General features: G+C 38.8%; 1 protein-coding gene across 1 annotated transcript in view; it reads left to right on the top strand.

Annotated features, from left to right (window-relative positions):
• The window catches only part of LOC139695469 (matrix-remodeling-associated protein 5-like), a 98327-nt gene that overhangs the window by 27805 nt on the left and 50873 nt on the right, over positions 1-19649 (top strand). The window contains exon 2 of the mRNA XM_071594254.1: positions 15100-15359. Coding sequence (XP_071450355.1) covers positions 15100-15359 — 260 coding nt within the window. The remainder of the gene's footprint in view (positions 1-15099; positions 15360-19649) is intronic.

Below are 19649 nucleotides of genomic sequence, written 5' to 3' on the forward strand. Positions count from 1 at the left end.
TCTCATTCCACGGTGTTTTCTTAATGATTAAATTTTAAACAATAACAGTTTCACGTGTCATTGTCTACTTCCGTTGACTTCTCTCTATATTTTATGTGGAGTGCGCAGATCTCATTAAACGCACCACATAATGTTCGCTTTGTACCTATTCAATGAATTATTCTGAAACGGTATCGAAATGGAAAGGAAGAAGTCCTGAATTCCAGTTTAGTTTACTTCAATTAGCCTAGAGCCCTAACTCTTCCGCTCTCTCTTGGTCATATCTCCAAGTGCTGATACTTTCATTTCATTTGTACGTAAGTCTTATTCCCAGTGAATTTATTGAGAACGGATGTCGGTCAAATAGGGGAACTTAGGGCCCAGCGAGACACTATGGTGTGGCCCACGAGAACGCATCCAACAACGACTCTTACTAATGGAAGTGAATGATCCATAGCGTCTGAGGACCTTGATGATAGCATATGCTCATTTGTGCTCGGACGGATGCTGTACTTCGACGTCGAATCAATCACTTGTATCTAACTGTCTGGCACTGCTCCTTTGCCAGCATCATCACTCAGGCTCAGCATTTAGCTCACATCCGAAAAAAACGATTATTTTTTACGGTTTTCTCTACATTGATTATTATACAAGTTACGTAATGGAGCAGCTTAAATTCATGGCACAGGAACGTTCTCCAAGTGGTTAATCAGTGAATAAATACGGCGAAACGGCCTTTTTGGAAAGCAGCAGTTGGCATTTCGAAATGCATCGCTTGGGATTGAGGTGACAGGAACTCGCAACACTGAACGAGTTCTGATGAAATACCAGCCGTCTTTCTTTCCTCTTAATTTGTTCTCTTTGATTTATTATCTCCATTCAACGTCAGCGATTCAATTAAGAAGGTCCACTAGCCAAGGATGGCATTGGGGCATCGGGCACATCATTCTGCCATCAGACCTCCTTTGAAATATTTTGAACGGATATTTGTAAACTTGAACGGAAGTAAAACTTAATTTAAGCCCCGTTTATTTCATTTAATGCCCGTTTATAGAATTTGAATTGTTAAAAATACCCCAAATCGTTTCCTGTGTTCTCTGAACGTTCATAAAGGTTGTGAATATTTGGTATAGGGATTGTTTAAATCACTTGCGTAAATATATACAAAAATAAAATCCATTAGTATCTTGCCCACAAGCCGTTGCAATGTGCATTGAATTCATATCAAACAGGGATAAGAGATGCTTGGACTGTCTGACGTAGCAACGAAGTGCAACGTTCCAGACGACGGGAGCACGATAAATTATTCATCCCGGATTCCTCGCGAAAAAATATGCAAGCTCCATATTTAGATAAGGAGTGAGCCATGCTATATTAAGTACTTCTGATTCCATCCTCTGTTCCACACGCTGGATTAACTCCAAAATTGAGTTCCTTTGTTTTGATATATCTCTCCTTTTTCTCGTCCGTAAACTTATGTGCGTTGCTGATTATTATAGTGTCTTGCGATTAAATTTACCACTCAAAGAATTTCATTTTCATCCTGTATTAAACCATTTTCCATCTTGAAAGAATTCCTAGGTGTGTGCATGTATTTATAGTTTAAAGTGTAATTGTGATCGAACTTCTCTGCATATCTGTCTTTAGGGATGACAGCTATACAACTTATTCAATTGCCGCGGTTTTATTGCGATATTTTCCTATTAATGGGCTGAATTTTATAGTAAAGAAATAAAAAACGTGGATTCTTACCTAGCATCTTTGAAAGCTACTTTCGTTTTTCTGTCGCGATATTTTCTGTCTTGATTTCCAAAATCGTAACTTCAATTTATGTGATTTGCATACTCCCCACCAGAGGATTTTTTCAAGCCATCCGCGTATGCCTTGACAAGCTACTCTAAAAAGTAACTAGTTCACAATGAGTTCCAAATAAAAAAAAAGAGCGTCTGAATTATCTTCAGTAATATTCATCTCGTGAGGTGTTAAATTATCTATGGATATCAAACTGTGTAGAGTTTGTGTACGCTTACTTGTGCGTTAAGTTTTTAGGGCCCCGAAGAGGTTCTTAGTTCTTGACGGATCACGTGCTTAATTTTCCTAAAGCATTAAGACTTTTTCAATTTACAGAGTCGGAACCCTTTGCTAGGGATACCAACCCCTTTCAAGGATGTATGAATTCAAGCCAACACATACCCTTTACTCTACCATCAGAATACAAAAAGGGAAGTTTCTCCATCTCTCCGAGGAACGTCTTCCCTAGTTTCTCTCGACTTTGGACAGAGTTGGCACGCTTCCAGTGATATCCTCGGTTTTTTTTCGACGTCACCATGTCAACTTAGTCTGTGGTTAACTTGCGCTCAATGCTTGATTTTTGCTACCATAGCACCCACACTACAATTTTCGCTACAATCCAAAATTAGAGTTCCCAAAAATGCTTAAATTTTTGCTCCATTTTGCTCAGATGCTTAAACACCAAATATCTAAACGCTGTTTTCGTGCCTCAAGTATAAACTATGATTCCTCTAAGATGCGTAACAAAAAGATTTCAGCTGATTCTTACTGATGAGGTAATTTCACTCAATTGCAAGATAATCGGTAAAAACTTCGAAGCATAAAATTAAAACAGGGAGGATGAATGTTTGGGCTGTTTGACTAGCTAGCGAACGTTTCACTTCCACCCTCAATATCAAGCCCCTAACATCCTCTGAATTCAATAAGCGTGTTACGAATATTCAGTGCGCGTCAATTGGTGGAGTCAATAGGCCAGAAAAATATCAAACACGCATCCAGGACACGTGAAAATGCCAATTACAGCTAGTGCTATTGTAAAAGATGTTTGTAAAACTATTATTCATATTCTATGATCATATTCAAATGCAATAACTTTTCCCAAAATGCTCAAATCCAGACCTTTTTCGGCTGGCTTCCTTTAAATATTTATCTTACTGTAACACGATGAAAGTAGTGACTTGGAATTTGCTCTCTTATTTTTTATTCCGAGAATTTTCTCAAAAAACTCGTTGCTCTCTTACGCCAACTTTACCTTAAAATACTTCTTGCATTTCCTGAATTTTCATCACTCAATTTTTGAGCGTGCCTCAGGGAATATAATTTATGTAATATTGAGAAATTGATTATTACGAAGATTAACCGGATATTTCGGTAATTGCGCTCATCAGCAATTGAGCAGAGGTCATGTTTGAGTTCCAAATTGATCATCAATGTTGGTGGAAATGTTATTTCCTTTCTGTGTCGAGAATGTTTCAAAAGAGTATGAATAAATTTCAAGTGACGAATACAATAATTAATATTACGGTTGCAAGTAGATACGTATTAGCATAAGTAAAAAATGCACCGTGATCAGTCAATGTTCATTCTGAATGACTGGACATTTTTAAATGAGTTTTTAAGTATAAATAAATATATAAAATGTGTAAAAAATATTTTATGTTTGTCAAGATAAAGAATTCCCTTTGAAAAGAATAAAGATAATAAGGTTGATTCCAATTCATGTTGCAACAATTTTTGTGTTAATAAGTAAAACTACACAGTACTTTACTCCTTTATTTAATAACATAGACTTTTTCAAGGTTAAAATACTGCTTCGTCAAGTGCTGACAAAGGAATTACCAAAAATAGCTAATATAAGTAATCTCTCCTCTTTAGTATTCTTTGTTTCGAAGCGTAAATAAGTTTAAGGGTTCAGGTTCATTCGCCGACAGAATGTTTTTCTTTGCAAATGCATAGATTAACAACCTTACCAGGTTGTATTTTTGAATCCCGGCAAATATGAAAATATATATGTTAATGTATTGAAATGAAATTTTTTTATGTAAATTCATTCAAGAAAGTGTGCAATTGTGAGTGAAATATCGGCTCTTGCACATGATTAGCGTGGTTTCCGAGGCGTACTATTCCATTTGGTTTTTAAAACTCACTCTCGTCGAGAGAAAACGCGACGAAATTCTCCCTCGTAAAACGCACTTCATATTCCGACATTTAATCTCGATGATTTCTCGCGTGCCGCACGGCGAAATATTTCTGACCTCGAAAACCATGCATCTTGCACCCATTATATTCTCACGGGGAGGGCGATAATTTCGGAATTCATTTTATTCATCATAGTCCACCATATAAGATATCTCCGTGTCAAAAAGTGTACTTAACTCAACTCCGAATGCTCATTAAATCTCATCGGTTGTCAGTAACGGATGACCACTCATTTAATGACCATCACTCTATCAAACTGATGAGACTTAATCACGTCACCGCTCGGTCAATCCGCTTCACCTGGTACTTTCGGAAAGGCTCATCTCTGTATTTACTTAACGGGGCAACTCTTTTCTTCCGTAAATGATCAATGTCCCGAGAAATTTGTAGATGTGCGCTCTTGATAAAACGGTGGGATGGGTGGGTAGTCACTGCCTTTCCGATACCCTCCCTTCCGAAACGTCAATGGGCGCTAATAGAAAGTGACTAAAACTGAATTTAATGATACAATTTTTCATCTTGTAATTCTCTCTATCTCCCACGGTGGCTTAACTCGTCGTCCCCTCGACCCCTCTCAACCTCCCCCCTTTCCCGGCAGTTAAACGAGATTTGTGACGACAGAACGGCTCCCGACGCCCAACCCTCCCCCGCACCGGCGCCCGCGACCTCCCTCCCGTTGGAATGTGGCAACACTAATTGTTGCGCATTTGCGCGTCACGTAGCTCGAAATAATAATAACAATAATAAAACAAAACAAAAAAGGAATGTGTGCGTGTGTGTGCGTTTGTGTGCAGTGGAGGCTGAGGGAAGGCGTGGTGGCGGGCAACGGAAGGGAGTTCCCGAGGAGGAACGGGCGAAGTTAATGGGTGGAAGTGGGGAAGGGCGGCGGGGTAGAAATAAGCGAAGCTCGGCTTAGCGTCAAAAAATGCGCCCTGAATTTCCGACTGCGAGAAAAAATTACCAACCCCTTTTCACCCCACCACCCCTTCCCCTTTTTTTAATTTTTTCTCGCGTTTTTTCTGTATTATTCATGGTTCTTTTACGTTTTTTTTCTGTAGCCAGTATTATTTCGGAACTGAAAGCGTCCCATCTCCTCTCGTTTCCCGCAGTCGCCCTTCCCCGTGCCCTCCTCCGCTTCGTCTAACCCCCCTTCTCTTCCTCCCCCTTCCTTCACGCCCTTCCCCTCACCCTCGTTTCCCGCATCTCCTGCCCACACTGCCCCCGCTAACTACCACCCTCCCCCACGTGAGAGCTCGCGTCTCAGTCACCCTCGCTATCATCCGCAAGGGTAGGCAGCTGATACGCAAAGCCTCGCTATGCCTTTTCTTCCCTTACCTACTCCACGCGAGTGGGACTTCGGAAGGAGCCGGCGCCGGGACGCCGCTTTAGGTCGCTATCTTATTTCCCCATCGCTTCATTTTTTTCGTTAGGATGGGGACTCGCGAAAGCGAAGCGAAATGAACTGGAAAAATTTCTATTACACGTTTTTTTTTAAGAAAGAGAAACCTGGCAGATGGACTCTCTTGGCTCCAACTCGCGTTGTCACGGAGACCGTGGCTTCAGTTGCGGGGATTGGAGGGAGGGGTGAGAAGAGAATTAAGAAGAGTGGGGGGCTGAAATGAGGGCCTTGAGTCCACCAAAGCCCCCTCACGTCTCGCTCTTTCTCTCGGTACGAATTCATTTGCCTTCCCTTCCTCCCTCACGGATACGTCAGCTTCTTGTCGCCTGGTCAGCCGCTAGATTAACAAATCCTTCCTCCGCTAAGCTTGGAGTGCATTGGGGAAATCATTTTCTTTAATTAATGTATTTCCTATTGTTTTTATAATTTAATTTATGTATCCGTGGCATCAATAGCGTGCTTTCACTCCAGAAAGGTATCAACGTGAAAGCTCAAAAAACTGAATTCCGAAGAATCAGGACTAAAATCATTCCGAAGAATCAGGATCGATTCGTACTTCAGGGGCACGTTGTCAGCAACAATTTAGGATAGCATTCTCATCGTCCCACTTTTTTCAAGAAGATCTTTGTAGTTTCATGATACATATAGTTCTACTCTCGAGGAAAATATGTCCTTCGAAGCTAATAAAACCGATTATTTTTGTGCCATTCGTAAATTGGTGATAAATCGTCACATATCGAAAATTTTTTATTGCTCTTTGAGTGAATTTTGATAAATCCTGGACGGAATTGAATCAGTAAAACTCCAATAGGATGGATATCAGTTGATATTCCGAAATATTTATTGAATGATGGTACTAAATGCTCTTAAACTGTCATCTGGGTTGGTCTTGTTGTAATTTTGTTTTCAAGGTAATCCATAGGTAAAGGATTTACGAGCGTAAATGCCTTTTTATCTTTTAAATCTTATATGCTCAATTAAATCAAATTGTAGCGCATTGAATTCACATGGTACTCATGGTTGGAGCAAATTGTTCATTTAATCTGAAAAATATTAAAATTCATAATAAGTATGGAAATATAAAAGGTCCAATGCATGTGTGAGAATCAAGGTTAATTTCATCTGCATTTATTGACACTGATATTATACGTCCACATACATTATTCATTGTAATATTTTTAACATATTTAATGACACAGATGTTAATAAATTATTTAAATGCACTTAATTTCATTATTCTCCACCAATTTAGCTGCAGTCGTGGCCTAGTTATTTTCGTGACACAAACAAAAAGAAATTATTATTTTGAAATTCATTGGGATTTCAGCCATAAATGTGTAAATCGTACCACATTTGACACATTTTAACTGCAAAAGTATCGCTCTGCAAGCCCCTATAATAAGCATCGATAATTAGATATACATATAAAACAGGCTTAGGTGTATCGTGATGATCTGTAGCATACAGTTAATCTCGACAGACCCATATATCCCTTTGGATACCATTTAAAAATACGTGACTGTTCTTTAAACGTAGGGTAAGAGTTATTTTAATCAAATCCATCCAATACCCCTTTTTGTGGAATACGCTGTTCAATCAGTATATTTTTGGCATGTTTTTTCTATTCTCTGAGACATTGTGCTACATTTTTGGAGTCAAATATCTTTCTTTCCAGAGCAGTCACTTGTTTTCGGAAAATGTTAGGGTATAATTTCTGGCCCCAGTGGGACCAGAGGCATTTGCTCCAGTGGGACTATTCAAGTGGTGATGTCACATTATGAACAGCATTGAGGAAGAATTTTCTTCCTTCCTTGGAAGAAGTAAGGCAAGGGGAAAACAACTCAATTAAGGATGCCTTGAAACAATTTTGGAGAGAGATTTGATTATAAATCCTGTGAACTGAAGGATTTGACCCTCTGGGCCATATGTGTAGAGCGAGAGGCAAGAACTCTGCGGTCGACATCCCACGAAATCCTTGCAAAGCGGGAGCGATAGCAACCGTACCTAACACGCAGCTGGACACAAAAAGTGTTAGAATAGGGGCTTGATGAGAAATCAATATTGGGGCGAAATTGGTGACAAAAATTATAAAATATAAATCGAGAGATGGAGAGTGAAAATATAGATGTTTTTGGGCTGTGCTAGTTGAGATGAAAGAATAACGGGGATTACTGGAATGATAGTTTCAGAATGATATGCAGCGGAGGGTAAGAGAGAGGATGAGGGGTGGCTATAAAATAGAACAAAAAGGTAAGGAGAAGCGTAGTGAGCATAGATATGTGAGAATGATAGCGTATTGATTGTAGAAGTAACAGCTGAACCAACTGAATTGGTCATTATTCAAGTCGACATGCGGAGCTTTCTGAGCACATTAGAAAATCAGTGTGATAGGTTCGGCATGAAAATAAATCTAAACAGAAAAATAATTGAGTCTTCAGAGAAGGAGGAATGCTATATTATGCGTTAAAAGAGGAGTTCAAAATTAGAACGGGTGGATGAGTAAAGCCATATCTTGGAAGTGTTTTTAACGAGGATGCTCCAAGTTGCCGGGACGTAGGAACATCAGGCGAAGTTTTGAGCTAGGTATAGAATCTTTCAGTAATAGATGACAGGGACGACGAGTGAGGATATTTAAAAAATGTAAATGAAAACATTTATTTAGCGTGGTATTGTCAGGCGCGAAAAATTGTCATTGAACCAAGATGGTAGACATAGATTGGAGGCTTTTAATATGTGGTCATAGCGAGGGATGGAAAACGTAAAATGAGTGCAAAGGAAACCAACGAAGAAGTGCTAGGCACGGTGTTGGAGAAGGGATGGTTGTTGGAAGAGGTCCAAAGGAGGCAGGAGGGATGAATACAGAGCATTTTGATTGGAGCTCGGATGTTGAAGACTGTCATGGGGGGTAAGGAGAGGACTTTGCGCCAGTGAGGTAGGAGGGGGAAAAGGATAGGCATGTTTGACAGAATGAAGGAAGGTAGAAAGTATTCAGAATTGAAGTGCAGTTAATGTGATGCCTTTTTGGACGGAGCTTGGAAGTGTGGCGATCATAAAGTCTGCGTCTATTCCATACCTACCTCAAACTGTTGGCAGCCAACAATAATAATCTCATGCATAGATCTTAATTTCACATCGATTTGTTGGTAATTAAACGATTTTATTTCTTAAAATTTATTAATTCCTGTAATTAGCATCATCATTAGTTAAAAATTACTATTAATTTGCTCTTTTTCCAGTATTTTTGCACATTGATAATTCCATTATTAAAAATAAGTATATTCGTTCTAAATAAGATGAGCCGTTCCAAAGAGGATTCTTAAGTAGTGATTACTGGGTAGATTCAATAGATTCAAAACTTTTTTTGCTCTTAGTTATTTAGCTCGGACGTCTTTCTCCTTTCTCTTTCTCCTTCAAATGGGTTGTCAATATATTCTTAAATCTTGATTAGCTTCACTCCTTCTTACTGATTTTAATGAAAAATAAAATGTATGCTTCTCAAGAAATCCAAGTACATAGTTGGATTCAATACACTGTTGTTTCATCGTTTTTGTATCTCATTGCACATAAGGGGCAAAATTCAGTGCAATATCTGAGAGAATATTCAATGTGTAATTATTTATAAGCTGCCGTCGGTAATAATGAGAAAATAAATTCCATGATATGACCCCATTACACTGAAGCCTTTTTATTGTGTTGGTTTTAATTTTACTTTTCATCAATGCAGCCAATCAACGACACTATGCAGTTGGACATTTCATAAAATCTTAAACGCTCATCGATGCTTTTGTTTCTTCTTCCTTCAAGAAAATTCATTCGTAACTCGTAGGTTGTGCTGATATTAACCGGTGAAACTAAATCTACCGCATGATGACAAAAGTCTAATATCTTATAAGTACATATATTTCTTACTTACGGTTGTGTTTGGCTGTTGTTTCAGTAGCCTTCGCGTGTCATGTATTTTAATTACCATAAATGTCTCTCTACGACAGTAAATTGCTTTTCAATTTTTGTTATAAAACAAACCTTACCTGTTAGGCAATGGATTAAAGTTATTGCACCATCCTATCGTACTTTACTTAATTACTTTTTGTTTACTATTTCCTTCTCCAGTCACTTTTAGTTTTCTAAACACCTTTCTGTTGTCCGAAATTTCATTTCTCTCCCTCCTCTTATTACATATATTATTGACATTCTACATGATAGATTGTGCCAACAGCATATGACTACTTATCAATAGGTCATTTAGTTTTTACGCTTTTTCAATATACGATACATGATATGCTGTGATCTAATGATTATTCCCTCTTTTCGCATATCAAATTACTAATTTATTGGGTGAATTTACCCTTGTTTTGAAATGAGTCTTCCTCCAACCTGTATACAAATTGGCACATTATTTGATAGTTTTTAATGAGTATTTACCCTTTGCCCTTCCTCCCCTATATCCTCCCTTATCACTTATCCTTCCCACTTGATGTTTGCACCCCCTGCCACACACATATTTGGTGGATCGCAGGGTATTTATATCGATGTTGATCTCTGCATGATAAGACTGTGTATGAAATATCAAATGCGGTTGTCTTCAATATTCATTAAAGTTATATATTAATTAGATTACTTAATTATATATAAATATATCTGAAAAGTTTTATGTTTACAATTACTGAGAAATCGTATGCCATATCACTTGCGCTGATTAAACTCTTTATTTTGCTATTTAATAAATCCATAAGTAATGATTACTCTATGAATTCTGCGTCGTTGAATGGTATCATCATCGTTATCTATAATCGAATCGTGGGTCACAACATCGTATTTTCTTCTCTGGTATATTGCAGGTTTTTTGCACACCATGTATTATTTTCGTGGCATCACAGCAGGACATTTTCAGTCGGTAGAATGCTATTCATTCATCCATCGGTTATACTGCCGCGTGGTGGGTTCACTCATGATAGACTTCCATATCTTTGTGTCCAGAGCCATTCTCTTGGATTCTTCATACTTTCCTCCAATCTTAACCATGTCTCTCATCACATACTTCTTTCTTCCTCGTTCTCCTTTTCCCTCTAACATTCTTCTACAGGCACTTATCCCTCATATATACAATATCCCTCACCAATAAACCTTCCCTTCCTTAATTATCCAGAAGAATTATAAGAATGAGAAAAAAATATTTCTCGTCAGAAGCGTTTGTTTAAACACAAAAATGCTAACCAATGGAATTGGTTTATTTTTTAATTGGCCGTATATTTCCATAAAAAATAATCTTTCATATGCTCTTCTAGTACCTCTATCTACTTTTCCTACGAACTTCCTACTTCAACCTGCTCTATACTCCATCTAGCACTTCGCTTACCTTCGTCTTAAACAAGTTCATTGATTATATATATCGTTCACCATAACCGTATCACAAACGTTTTCCAACGACATCTCTTCGAACTCATTTCAATCATTCAGTAATAGTGTTTACCTTTAAAAACCAAGCGTAGCGATTGCCCTACGAAAAGATTTGATTGTGGATGGTAGAGTTCACCGCATTCTCTCTTATTTAATACAATTTTATGTGAAAAAATGTTAATATCTTATACTATGACGGCAAATACTTAGCAAATCTTCACTATGATCTTTGACAAGGAGCTTATTATATTTGCGACGGTATATCTTTGGGAATCATTCTTCCTTCATTTACCAAAAATAGAACTTTTACACTAGCTTAATGTCGTCTTGGAAAGCGTAAATTGCATTCATTTTGCATTTGGTACATAATTTTCATTTCCTTAGTAGTCTTCTGTACTTAAAATGAGATGATTTAAAACTGACCATTAACAGGATTTTAGTTAACAGGAATCATGTATTTGCAGTAATTAACTATCCATTAAGCATATTTTACATTCATTTATATGAAAATTCTAATTTTGAATGTAGTCAATTTAGTCATTTCATGTTTACAGCGTGTTCCGAATAATTTCCTCAAAACTTGCTCTCGCAACCAAAAATAGTTTTAAACGTTTTTTTACGGAATTTTAAAACTCTGGAAATGGGAGTCAAGACTTATAATTATATTGCAATAAATTTATTTATATTAATAATCCCCCATAGTTAAACTAACGAGTAATCCATCAATTACCAAGTGCCATTTTTTTTGCATGGTCAAGAAAATGACAAAATATCCCGACTTCAATAGAAAACCTTGGCCTTCTTTCAAAATATTCGGTGAAAACTGCCGGTCATTCATTAAGCACCCGACTAATACTGCGGCAATCAAAGGTCGAAAACTAAACAATAGCGCTCCAAATTGATTAATGCCTCACAGTATTTTATTTTCTGCTTTTCCGTGTCGGACAGGACGAAAGTGAGGACCTATTATCTCCATTGTTTATTTTTTGCCCTTTTTCACCATGACGGATGCGTAAAAATGGCGGCCGCCTCCAGCCTCCTTTCTTCCCGAGCCTCCGACACCCTCCCTCACGCCCTCTCTATGGCCCATTGTTATGGCCGCTGGATTGAAATCAGATGCGAAAATGATTCTCTTATTCACCCGGCTCCCTCATTCTCTCCATCTCACGCCTCTCTCCTCTTTCTCACTTTTATTTAATGATCTACTTTCCCTCGTCCCCGCGCCCCCTTCTTCACAGGCCATTTCCACGCAGCCCCTCCAATTTCCTCGGCTGTTCCATTCAAAATCTCGTCCGAGACCTAATGGAATTGACATTCACCAATTCGTTGCTCGTAATTCGAAAGAAAATGGCTGCTATCACTGGGGTACAATTCAATTTTAACCGTGCGAATGCGTGAAGTCGCATTAATCGGAGCTTGACGTACATCACGAGACCTCCATGTCCCGACATGAAATAAAAACGAGGATAAAGTTAGGCTGATTTTTTATGATGATTGTTAAGATACTGATTTAAATAGTAAGGGACACCATTTTAATTCTGTATTTAAGTACACTGACATTTGAGGTGACGGCGCGTGATAAGGTCACGTTTGACTTCAAAGATCCGTCTAACCAAGTCTATTGAAGCGTTATTCCTTGGTAGTTTCCTCGCGCAAATTGGTACGTGTAGTTCTTTCCTCCTCTTTGTGTTCGAAAAATTTTATTGTGGCCGCATGGCGTAAATAAGTTTCCGCCAATTGTCCCTAACTCTTTGATTTCCCTGTTTTGTCTATGACTAATTTACTACGCCTACTCGTTCGTTTTAATGCTCAATCATTTCAACTTACGTTATTGAATAGCTTGAAAACGAGTTGCAGGGTATTTTCTCTTCGAGCGTCTTAAAATATTTTATTCCAACTCTCACATATTTTCACTACCTCATTGAAGATTTGTAAATTAAAATTTCTCTTATGTCCTCAATCGCTCATTGAATGTTCCAGCACTATCAGTATAAGACCGCGCAGTCTTCAGTTTCAGAGCTGAACCGTTATTTTTTGTCCTATCCTGCCGTCAGGAATACTCAAGAATAACATACAGGCTAAATAAGTAACGTTTAAATGCAACCTGAGTAAAAAAAATATTGCTCGTCAAAAGAAAATCATAATTAGGCTCTTACTTCAGCGCCGGTTGTGAAATGAAGTTTAATTCACTTAAGTCTTCTTGTACATTGGAAATGAAAATTTGCATTTTCTCCAGCAAATCACCTCCTGAATATTTGAATTTGAAGGGATGCAGGTACCGCCACAAGAGCTAAATAAAGTAGCACTGAACCACCACATTTAGTTAAGTGCGTGTTTGATAGAAAAAAACTAAATGAATCAATAGCGAAACCAAAAAATATATCACGTGCAAACTCAAAATTAAAGTAACTATCTGTTGTAGCTTTATACTTTTAAATATAAAAACCAAATGCATATAATTAAATCATTATCTAGGCCCAGAAACTTTCAACTCTCTATTATATGGTCCGAAGTGCCCTACAATGCTGAATACAATCTTAGATATCTTAGTTATCACTCCTCCCTTTATGCCTTTCCTTACAGTCCCTGTCATCAACTCACTTCTTTTGTGAGTACTTCCATAGCTAAGGCAATTCTTCTCCAAATTACCTTAATACACTGCCCGTTTCCGACTGAATTACTCCCCAAATAAGTGGTCTATACAATCTCTTATTTATACTCTACAACTTTGATGCTCCACTTACTCTTTATACTGTAATTCTCGAAAATCTCATTCCCTTTGCTTGCTATGATTTATCTTAATGCCTCAATATTTTCTACCAAATAATCTCAGTAAAGGCTGCAAACACTTGGATGAATGGCTAACTAATGCTTGATCATCCACAAATCCAAATTAAAGAGCTCTTAACCTGCTTTCAATTCCGCTTCCAACTCTTCCCATGCCTTTTGCTGTTTTCTTGACGTGCACTCAAAAAAACTAGGGTGATAGTGGTACACACTTTCTCCCTTGGCTATTACTATTCATCTCCTGATGTGCTTACCAGCAAACTTTTGAGTCAAATGCAGTTTAATCTGAAATTGACTGCAAAGTTTCCTTGACTTAAGCCGGTGCAAATAAGTGGTATATCGATCATTGCACATGTATCTGCGATGTCTATTAACCTTGTCCACTCTACTCCCGCTATTTTCTCGAAACCCATTGAATGATTAAACTAAGTTTCCTAGAGTAAAAATGTTTAATATTGGACGATCTGAATTTTTTTCTACGTATTAAAATACATACTACAAGACCGTGTTGATGCATTAAACTCCCCTCTAACTTCCCTCTGGGGTTTAGACCACACTTGCCTCCGGATATGTCTGAATAATGTATTGTGAACCTATGAGCCACTTGCCGGTAATTGGCTCGAAACGCGTCAAACGAACACATTTACCAAGGCTTTCCAAGTGTTTTCCTTTCAACTCCAAAATTTCATCACTAGGCAGAATGATTCACTGGAATTTCGGGTAATAGCTACTGTGGGTCACCAGTCGACCCTTCAGTTCAAAACTTGAATTCGGGCTGGAATAATCCGGCTATGAAGGACTCTTCTCAAACAAGTCAACTCATAGAGCTGGGAAGACACTTTCTGTTTGTTTCTCCGTCCGAGGTAATCACCCGGTATTGACAAATTTGTGAAAATCAAAATGCCATGATAACGACTAAGAACGTTGCGTCGACGCCGTGCTAATGGTTAATTGGGATTGAAGCGCACTGCTTTCATTACCATTTGTGATTAATCCACGTAGTATGAATTTTGGATGATCGATTTCTTCCTGGAGCATGTTTATTAGCCATGGAGCTGCCATGGGCAGTCAGAGGTCATGGATAGACATTTTGGAGAGAACAGAACAGCCAAGACGACGATGAAGTCTCATAAATTTTTATTATTTGGCATCCCGATTGTTTCCCTCTTCAAAACGTCAATAACACTTTATGGGGTAGAATTTATTTCTCATATAAGACTTGATGAGCATACTTGTTTATTATAGATAAACACCAACCTTCTAGGACCATGTAACATTACTAGCAAGAATTTAATCACTCGCTTGCTTAGGCTCAAAATCATTAGGGTGTTGTCAGCAAAAACTGTGTTACCATTCCTTATCAGGGCATTGTATTAAATTTATGGATATTTATTGTGATTGCTGTATCGTCACTACGAGGGAAAAATTTCATTACAATTTTATTGATTCAATTTTATCTGTTTAAATGTAATGTTTCTGGAAATGTTCAGAAATTTACATTAGTTTGGAGTACTTAATCACACACACTTTTGTTCCTTTTATTGCAGCTTTTGGTGCAGCCGAAGGTTTCTCAGCGCTAGAGAGAATAGAAATTCGTCCTTGGGGAGCTGAGGACGATGACGAAGGAGTCTCGGCCGTCGGAGGTGGCGTCGAACAGGACGCTACCCGCTTGCACAGCCACTCGAAGAGATTCAGCGGCCTCTATACAGGTCCATACTTCGATCCAACGGTGCCGACGAACATCACGACACAGCTCGGCACCCACGCCTACCTGCCGTGCAAAGTGAAGCAGCTAGGAAACAAATCGGTGAGTGTCGAAAGTGCCGAATTCCCACAGGAACCTTGATCCGCATACCTCCCTCAATTTCCCAAATTCATGCGTTGGATGGCAGGCTGAACAGCGGCTGAAGGCATAAGGGAGAAGCGACTTCGTACATTTACCTTTGGTTGAAGTATTCTGATTTTCTCATTCCTTGGACTTTGAACTGGTTAGTCGCACGTAGCCGAGCCCGACCTTTATGCAACTGCTTATATTTTAATTTGTGTCGCATTCTTACTTTAGTCACTAAATTTAAGCCTTTGAAAAATTCCAAGAAACTGCAAGCGATGTCGCAACAGTAACTTTTAACGGAGTCATCCGCTAATATGCATTTCAATGCAACAATTTCAGAGTGTAAAAATCATTCGACTTGACGGGGATTCGAACCCAAACCCTCAATTTCCGGCCGAGTGCTACACTGGGCATGAATGTGGGAAACGCCGGAAATTCCAACGCATGAATCTGGGAAATTGTTGCACTAAGTTTAAGCCAAAGTTTAAGTTTTGATTAACCCTGACACAAAACTTTTCATTGCAATTTTTCCATATTCTTTGGTTATGCACATGCTGTCAGTAAAAATTAACACCTATCATGCATCTCAATATCTGCATCCAACAACCCCAGTAATCACCTGTCGTCGATGTGTCTTACGTGGCCATAATAATATATATTACATGCCTGCCATCCACCCTAAGATAATGAATGTTTGGCTGAATTGACCGAATAAAAGTACTTTCAAGAGAGACCCGTACAGTCTAGAAATGACTCGCTAATCATTACTCCTAATAACCTAATGAGACGGTAACGAATATGGAACCAAAGAAATATCTTTAATTAAGTATTAATATACTGTAAACAGGTGGATAAAGCGAACGCTATTTTTTTTTATAATTTCATTTAAGACTCTTCAAAAGGCGGCGTATTTGAAGCTTCACAATATTACCACCATTTGTTTTTCATATAAACCAAAAGATGAGGGGGGGGGAAACGAAAGAGAAAGACCTCCAGAAAAACTTAAACTCAGAAATATGATTCGGTATGATATCGTATCACTCTAAGCCTAAAGAAAATGGAGTTTGGGGATCACAGCTGTGTCATCAAGGGGGAGCGAACCCGGGAAATTCAATGAACATAAAATTTATTATGAAATACATGTAATGTCATAATGTCAAGCACACTTTGGTGGTCAGTCTCAATCAATTATTCGCGAAAGAAAGATACAATTATATCTCTCTCGTAAAATAGCCAGGAGAGACTTTTCCTAGTATAATTCTTTTACGTTAAGAAAACTGTCTTTTAACTTGAAAGACAAGCTAGATATTATGGATGTTATTTGATTATAAATGTGGTGTTAATGTTTTAACTCGTAAGACTACAATAATGTTTGTATTAGACAAATTGGGAGGAATATTAATGTTAGAGGTGGAGACATAAAAGAGGCGCTGTTAATGAAGCCTGAAAATCTTTTTTTGCTAAACATTTCAATGGCAAATGATTCTCGCCGTTTTCTTTTCCCCACTTCCTCCTAGTTCTGTTGCTAACTCTATTCCTTGACTGCTTTCTGTCCGTATTCACCCCACTCTTCTCCAGCTCTTTTATGCTAATCGACTCCTTGGAATGGCATGGTGTATTCACTTCTTGTCATGATGAAGGTCTATGTAAATGGCTATCAGCATAATAAATTTCAATTGTGTGGAATACACTTTAAGTTTTCAAGTATGCTACTCTTCCACCAAATTGATCCTGTTACCTTTTCCCTGTTCGATGGCACACTTACAAAGCCGGATCTAATTAATTCTGTCCCATTCATCTCATCTTCTTCTTACACTGGTAAGCAGCGTTAAAGCGGTTTTCTAAATGTAACTGTTTTGCATCTAATGATTTGTATGCTGAAATATTACAGTTGTCGGAGAACTTTCTTGTTCATTTCTATTCTTATACTTCGATAAGTATCATTCCAAAAGACTTGAATCATTTGCTAAAACATTTTGAGCTATTATAATTAAGGGCTGTCCTTATGTAATAATGCATCAGTCCATGGGATGTCGAGGCTTGGCTAAGTGTGGCAAAATCAAATGGGAGAGGAATAAAAATAATTTTAAAATATTTGGTTTTTGTTTTAAAGGGCCTGAAGAGAAAGGTTTGGTCTAATTATGGGAGCGTTAAAAAGATGCGTCAGTGTGTGAAATGGTAGGAAGAGGAAATGAAAAATTCCCGAAATGCTCATCGTAATAAATCAGGACTGCATATTGTATGCTCAACTACTATGGTACAAATTTACCAACGTCGGGCAATTTATTTATAGTCTAATGTCTTCATGCAAAAAATACGTTTTACACACAGAAATTCAGGTAGGTATCATACTAAATTATGAAACTCTATTTACATAATCATGAAACTTGGTTGCCAGTATTCATGTGTACACAGGATTCACAAACTTTCCCCTCGTTTTATGTTTCAAGAGCGAGATGCCATCATAAATATTATATTTGGCCTCGGGATAAAATTTCACGTTTCATTTAACAGAGATATAGATTACCAAGTCTGTCCTGCCTATAGAATTAAAATAACTACGCACATGAGATGATTTCAATTGCCTAGTCGGTCCGTTCTCATTAACAGTTGAATTTTGGGGCGGCGGCTTCTATGTATTTTACTGTCGGCTACCGCTAGCCCAAAATGAACAAAATCCGCGGCCGAGGATGAAGAGCTGGACGCGCCCTCACACGCGAGCACGACCCGGACGTGGAATGCAATGCCGTAAATATTGACAGTACCTACATGAAAATTGCATTAGTACGGTGGTCGACCGGGGATGGATCTGGCCGGAGGGTGCATCACCGGGCACGGTATCCGCCCCCTCGCGCGGCGGACGTCCCCGGCGCCCTCTACCGCCTTGGGCGATCCCGCGGGCTTAAGAGCAATTGCTTTGAGTGGCGAGCGGCGCAAACTAACGCCCCCTCCCCACAGTCCTCTCACCCTCCACCCATCCCATACACACCCTCCCGGATCCCGGCCTCCGACGACCGACCGCCCCCCCTCCCCCAAGGCTGAATTGGTAATCTGATTACACGTTGTGCCTCCCCGGGCTTGGAAAGCAAGCTGATGGTCTCGGATTTGTGGATGGCCAGCCGCATACTGCTCCACTTCCAATGCTCTCGCCTACTGGCACCCACCCCCCCCCCCTCCCCTAAGCCCAACCTCTGTCCCACTTAAATACTCAAACGGCAGGGAATGGTCAGATTGGGGAGAGGGTCGCTTCTGGCTTGCATGGTCTTGGGGTGGGGTGTTGGGAGGTTCTTATATGCGTGCGTGCTTGCGTCCGTGACTTCCGGCGTGTCCGCCCTGCCTGGTTCCATAGCCTAGTGACTAAGGGTCACAGGATGGCCGTAGGAGATAATTCTTGGCGGAGATAGTGCCACCACTCACCGCACGTTAATCTTGGTGTCAGCTGACGGCCGTGGGACGTAATTCAATTTAAAAATCCGAAGAAATTGGCCAGTTGATATTTTCCATCCGTTGAAGCGCGCCATTCAAAGTGAACGGGGGAATTTTATCGGATAGGCTACGTATAATGATACACATTAGGAAAATGCAAACTATCGAGTGCGATTTTTTCCTCAGTGCTAAAACAAAAATTTCGCTAATGTCGTGAGCGGAACGAATGAATTTCGATGCAAGTGTTTTGAATGAATAAAAAATAATTCGAAGCCTAATTTAAATTTTTATTGAGAGGTCAATTGTGGCCATTTAGATTTATTTCTACAAAATGTGAGAAGAATAAGTCCAGGCATATTTAAACATTAAAGTGAGGGAGCAACATAAAATTAAAAATGAGTAAACAATTCCATTATAACATAGAGGCTACAATTGCGCAGGATTAGGAATGGCCTAATTTTAGTACATATTCGGCAAGAGAAGAAATGCGACAGATAATTTTTTTTCTTTTTCTTTATTTCTGTACAAATTCTGAAAGGTGAGATTGATCTTACTCGTTATACATGTAAATGGTGAGCATGAGGTGTTATATTTCTAGTTTAAGCAGTCAAGTTTCAATAATTTACTTGCTGCTTTGGGCTTGCGACATCCCGTGGACTTCAAGTTGATCGCATGCGTCTTAAATTATAGGCTAAAAAAACCGCATAAATATTTAATAAATTATTATTTATATGTTAACGTTTTCATTTAATCAAATTAATGAAATAGCATTTACCGATCATCCATGCGGTAAATTTATCCACAAAACCTAAGATGAGGGTAAAAAATGAAACTTTGAAC

The sequence above is a fragment of the Hetaerina americana genome, unplaced genomic scaffold (genome assembly GCF_022747635.1).
Source record: "Hetaerina americana unplaced genomic scaffold, ioHetAmer1.1.p SCAF_6, whole genome shotgun sequence".
Taxonomy (NCBI): domain Eukaryota; kingdom Metazoa; phylum Arthropoda; class Insecta; order Odonata; family Calopterygidae; genus Hetaerina; species Hetaerina americana.